At 42.5% G+C, this 5,922-nt stretch overlaps 1 protein-coding gene across 1 annotated transcript; it reads left to right on the top strand.

The window, feature by feature from the left end:
- Positions 1 to 1,264: 1,264 nt before the first annotated feature.
- On the top strand, positions 1,265 to 2,392 carry LOC138955029 (KRAB-A domain-containing protein 2-like; the record flags this gene model as incomplete). Its single annotated transcript, XM_070326748.1, has 2 exons — positions 1,265 to 1,948; positions 2,155 to 2,392. Coding segments are annotated over 2 exons (922 nt in total), but the record flags the coding sequence as incomplete, so codon positions are not given.
- Positions 2,393 to 5,922: the final 3,530 nt, after the last annotated feature.

Here is a 5,922-nt window from a genome sequence, read left to right as displayed (position 1 = left end):
GCCATTTTTTCACAAATTGTAAAATGCTTAAAACAAAAAAATCAGTTTTCTTTAGTTTACATTGTGATTTGGATAGATTTACTGTTAGAAAAAAAGAAGTTGATTTGAGAATGATTTGAACCGAACATCTTCAATTGTTGGGTCCGACACACTACCAACCTGCCACGCCAGCCACACGAAAGGAAAGTGAAAATAAGTTATAAGAAGTAAGTTTGTGGTGTTGGGATCACGAAAACTCATGTAAAAACAGCTCACACCTGAACTACCAAATCTGACAGACCATAAGCCTTTGCAGTTCAGTCCGCGTTTGATTCATTTTGCTGATAGGCAGCCCAACAGGATGGCAGGCAATGCAGATGTTGAACTGAAGTTCACCACATAACTTTTCAGACAACGTGAGGAAAAAAAACATATTGTTTAATCCCAAAGTCGGAATATAACAAGATTGTGGAAGATGTCAAGACTGCAGCCGTGAACTAGGCAACCAAAAGTCGACAGGAATATTATAACCTGGCGAAGTGAGTTTATCTTTCTCTGTCGGTCTCTCTGTATGTCTATTGCTCCGTCTCTCTCTCTCGCTCTCTTTCTCTCTCTCTCTCTCTTTCTCTTTCTCTCTCTCTTTCTCTCTTTCTCTCTCTCTCTCTCTCTCTCTCTCTCTCTCTCTCTCTCTCTCTCTCTCTAACAAATAACAAAGAATAGGCTTTGCCTAAAACCTTTATCCTTTTGTATTAAAGTTCTGAGTCTGAGTCTGAGTCTGAATCTCTCTCTTTCTCTCTCTGTCTCTTGCTCTCTCTCTTGCTCTCTCTCTCTCTCTGTCTCTCTCTCTCTTTCTCTTTCTCTCTCTTTCTCTCTCTCTATTTCTCTCTCTCTCTTTCTCTTTATCTCTCTCTCTCTCTCTTTTTTTTTGCTCTGGCTGTCTGCCTTTCTGTGTGTCTGTCTCTCAATCTCTATCTCACTGTCGCTCTTTTTATCTGCCTGCCAGTCTGCTAGCCTGGCTGGCTGGGTGTCTTTCTGTCTCTGTCTGTCTGTCTGTCTCTGTCTGCCTTTCTGTCTCTCTCTATATCTCTATATCACTGTCGTTCTTTTTATCTGCCTGCCTGTCTGCTAGCTTGGCTGGCTGGGTGGCTTTCTGTCTGTGTCTGTCTGTCTGTGTCTGTCTGTCACTGTCACTCTGAAAAAACAAAACAGGCTTTCATACGCAATACATCTTTTACCAATGCATGGATCGAGTGCCCTACCACACATTTTGTATTTGTGTTTTCAGGTATGACGTTCTCCAGTGTGGTCCTGTTGAAAAGCTCATTAAGAAGAGGAGTTGTGCTGAACAAACCCCTGTCTACTATGTCACCATCGAGGAAACTTTCGACGTCATCAAGCGCGCTCATATCTCGACGGGCCATGGTGGGCGTGATCGAATGATCAAAGAAACACAAAGGAAATATGCAAACATTAGTACCAAATCGCTCGAGCTTTTCAAGTCACTGTGCGAGGAATGTCAGAAAAAGAGAAAGAGACCCATGACAAAAGGTGTAGTTGTGCGTCCAATCATCAGCAAGGAATTTGCATCACGAGGACAAGTTGATCTTGTTGACATGCAGTCCATGCCAAGCAACGGTTACAAATGGATCATGGTGTATCAAGACCATCTCACCAAGTTCTGCGTCCTCCGGCCTATTAGGAGCAAACGCGCTGTAGAGGTTGCAGCCCAGCTGCTTGACATCTTTCTCGTGATCGGTGCTCCTGCAATTCTCCAAAGCGATAACAGCACTGAGTTCACAGCCAACATCATTTCAGAACTGAAAGATTTTTGGCCAACATTGGTATTAGTTCACGGGAAGCCGCGACATCCACAAAGCCAGGGATCGGTTGAAAGAGCAAATGGTGACAAAGACATGCTGGTGGCCTGGCTGGCAGACAACCATACTCAAGACTGGGCAACAGGGATAAAGTTTGTGCAGTTTTATAAAAACTCTTCCCATCATTCGGGAATAAAGCGATCCCCCTAATCAGCACTATTCGGCAGCGAGGCTAGTGTTGGGCTCACAACATCATCTCTACCCTTTGAAGTCCTGAAGAATTTGGAAACTGAAGAAGATCTCCTGGCACGGGTTTTGCATCAGCCATCCTCTGAATCCAGCGATCCATCTCCTACAGATTCAAACCCTCAGACTCCTTCAGAATCAAACCCTCCAGCTCCTTCGGAATAAAACTCTCAGACTCCTTCAGAATTAAACCCTCCAGCTCCTTCGGAATCAAACTCTCAGGCTCCTTCAGAATCAAACCCTCCAGCTCCTTCGGAATCAAACTCTCAGGCTCCTTCAGAATCAAACCCTCCAGCTCCTTCGGAATCAAACCCGCCAGCTCCTTCTGGATCAAACACGACTCCTTCTGAATCAAGCGACCCAGCTTTCGGTTCTCAATCACTTACTAGTTGCATGGACACACCAAAGTCATCGCAGATGTTCCAGGACAAATGTTGGATGCTCGCAGTGATCAGATCAAACGGTGTCGAGCAGATGCTTTTTCTGGTCAAATGTCTCGAGCACAGCGAATGGTGAAGAGAAGTCGGGTGGACCTGAAAGCCGGTGAAGTTGGTGATAATGTCGCTGTACCCGTGCCTCTAGTGGATCGTGGCAGAGGAGATCCAAGAAATATACTTGGTGTGATTTTACACAGGGACGTGGAAACAGACATCTACACGATTGCGGTTAAAGGTGGTCGTCTACATTTTTGCTTTTTTTCAATAGTCTTATGGTTAGATTTCGATACAAAATTATGTGAAATGATGAATGAACCATGGGGAAAAAAGTTATAGAAAAAAAATATATGTAAAAAAAGATTTTTGGGTAGCGTGACTCACGCTTCCAATATTTTGTTTTCTGTTTGCTGAGAACATGTGCTTTGCCTAAAAAATACTGACCAATCAAATTCATGTCACTATGCTTATAGCCACGCCCAAACAAGTTTGACACTGGAGCGCTGTCCACGCTTTTTTTTAAACGCACGAAATGCACGGGATTTGAGAGGAGTTTTGCTCTTGGCATTTTCCAAATAAGGATATTCTACTATGAGTACTACGCTGGAATACTACAATGAATTTTCAAACGGCTACACTGGCTTCGTCTTTCCTGATCGAAAGGGGGTGTATGTTGATATTTGTAGATAATAAACTCTGCATTTTAATGGTTAAATGGCGATTTCAGTATAAAAATGTAGACAAGGACCTTTAAGGCTGGTATCTTACATGGCGGATATTCTCGAAACCAGTTTGATTTATGTCCGCAGAGATTGCTAACCGAAGAAGATGTCTCTCTTGACAAGGCTGTGTCGTTGCGGTCAGCCGTGATAGAACAGTCAGCATCAGGCGGGCAAGGCTTTGTGAAATGCAGCTGTGCAGGGTAGACAAGATGTAAAACAAATCGATGCAAGTGCTAAAAAGCCAAAGTACTGTGCAACTCAAGATGTCACAGCAGCCAATCCTGCACCAATAAATAAGACGCACCATGAAGAAATTTTTAAGCATCTTTTCATTGCCATAATTATGTTTTGGTTTAAACACGGTTTTATTGAGTCACTTGAGAAAAAGTGACTCTATGTAATCGGTCAGTGTTAGTCTGTCCGGCCGGCCGTCCGGCCGGCCGGCCGTCCGGCCGGCCGTCCGTAGACACCACCTTAACGTTGGACTTTTCTCGGAAACTATCAAAGCGATCCGGCTCATATTTTGTTTAGTCGTGACCTCCAATGACCTCTACACTTTAACGATGGTTTCGTTGACCTTTGACCTTTTTCAAGGTCACAGGTCAGCGTCAAAGGAAAAATTAGACATTTTATATCTTTGAGAAAGTTCATCGGATGTGATTGAAACTTTGTAGGATTATTCTTTACATCAAAGTATTTACATCTGTAGCCTTTTACGAACGTTATCAGAAAAACAAGGGAGATAACTAGCCTTTTCTGTTCGGCAACACACAACTTAACGTTGGGCTTTTCTCGGAAACTATAAAAGTGACCGGGCTCAAATTTTATGTGAACGTGACTCCCAGTGACCTCTACACTTTGACGTCTGCTTTGGTGACCTTTGACCTTTTTCAAGGTCACAGGTATGTCTTGAAGGAAAAAAATTGAAATATCATATCTCTGAAACTATTCATCGGATTTGATTCAAACTTTATAGGATTATTCTTTACATCAAATTATTTACATCTGTATTGTGTTGTGAATAGCAATTTCTTCCTGTCCATCTGATGCCTCATATAATATTCAGAACTGCGAAAGTGACTCGATCGAGCGTTTGCTCTTCTTGTTCAATTAAACATGAGACAATAATAAAACGAGAAATAATAGGGCCATGAACTCAAGCGAATGCTTATTATTACGTGCCATAATGTCTGTGCTGTACATGCCCGGCTTGCTTTGTTTTTATCTTGTATCATAATGGACTGTTCCTCCACGGCTGGCCGCAAATGACAGTATAAGAGAGAGATGTTAGTGTCACAATGTACCTTTTAATGTACTCGTTCAGATTTTATGTTCACAATTTTATGAAATAATTACTGTTTAAGAGAGAGAGATGAGTGTCATAATGTACCTTTTAATTTTACTCGTTCAGATTTTATGTTAAACATTTTAGGAAACATGACAGTATGAGAGAGAGAGAGAGAGAGAGAGAGAGAGAGAGAGAGAGAGAGAGAGAGAGACAGAGAGAGAGAGAGAGAGAGAGAGAGAGAGAGAGAGAGAGAGAAATATGAGTGTTTAACTTGCATTAATATAAGGAAATCAGAATCATTAAATGGTTCACAAGCAACCAACAAAGCACTTGTTTCCCTTCAAATGTGTTTCAGTAAATTTGCGAATTTCCTGCCCCTTGAAAACAGGAAATTTGCAAATTTCCTAGAATTTTTAGGAAATTCGTGAAATCCCCGAGTGAAACAGGAAATTCACAAATTTACTGAAATTTTCAGGGATTTCGCAAATTTCCTGGTTTTGAGAATTTACTGTAACATATATACGACTTGTGTCTGTCTGTCTGTCTGTCTGTCTGTGTGTGTGTGTGCGCGATGCACGGCCAAAGTTCTCGATGGATCTGCTTCAAATTTGGTGGGCATATTCAGGTACAACCGGGACAGGACACAACCTGGTCGATATTTCAACACGTGCTCTCAGCGCGCAGCGCTGAACCGATTTTGATTCCACCTCAGCTACCCGGGCCCCCATACCGACACACCAAAGCCGCTAGACCACATCAGTCACAACGCCAAAGTTCTCGGTGGATCTTTTTCAAATTTGGACACCGTATTCAGCTACACCCCGGACACAATATCATCGATGAGATATTTCAACACGTGCTCTCAGCGCGCAGCGCTGAACCGATTTTGGTTTTTCTGTTCATTTCACCATTCCCAGTAACTCTTCCTTATCTTCTCCAGTGTTTTGCGTTTATCTCCCTTCCTTCGTGTGGCTTCAATCCATATCCCCGTTTCTACGTTACTATTTTTAGAATGTCACTGCGCTGTCCAGAACGCTTCCCTTGCACCCGTAAGTTGTTCTTACTGTCAAAGTGAAAAGGTCGAATCAATTTATAGCCACGCGAAAAATACACTGTCACCTATCTCTATATATTTATAGATATAGATATACATATATATATATACGGCTTCTCTGTGTGTGTGTGTGTTTGTGTGTGTGTGTAAGCAACACCTGTGGATTATAGAGTTCTGTTTGTGATGGGGTCTAGCGGCTTTTGTCTGTCTGTATGTTCTGGCATTTGAGAAGCCACAACAGATAATATAGGGCTAAGAAATAAGCTCTAAAATTCTCAATCCCGTTTGACAGGACTTCGCCTTCAAAGGTGATTGTGGTGAACCGCCACGCTGTCTGTCTCTGTCTCGCGATTCACCCCGTTTATCTCCCTTCCTTCGTGTG

This window comes from Littorina saxatilis, unplaced genomic scaffold, assembly GCF_037325665.1.
Source record: "Littorina saxatilis isolate snail1 unplaced genomic scaffold, US_GU_Lsax_2.0 scaffold_2379, whole genome shotgun sequence".
NCBI lineage: Eukaryota > Metazoa > Mollusca > Gastropoda > Littorinimorpha > Littorinidae > Littorina > Littorina saxatilis.
Note: the sequence above shows the minus strand (reverse complement) of the source record. Positions and strands in the feature narration are given on the sequence as shown.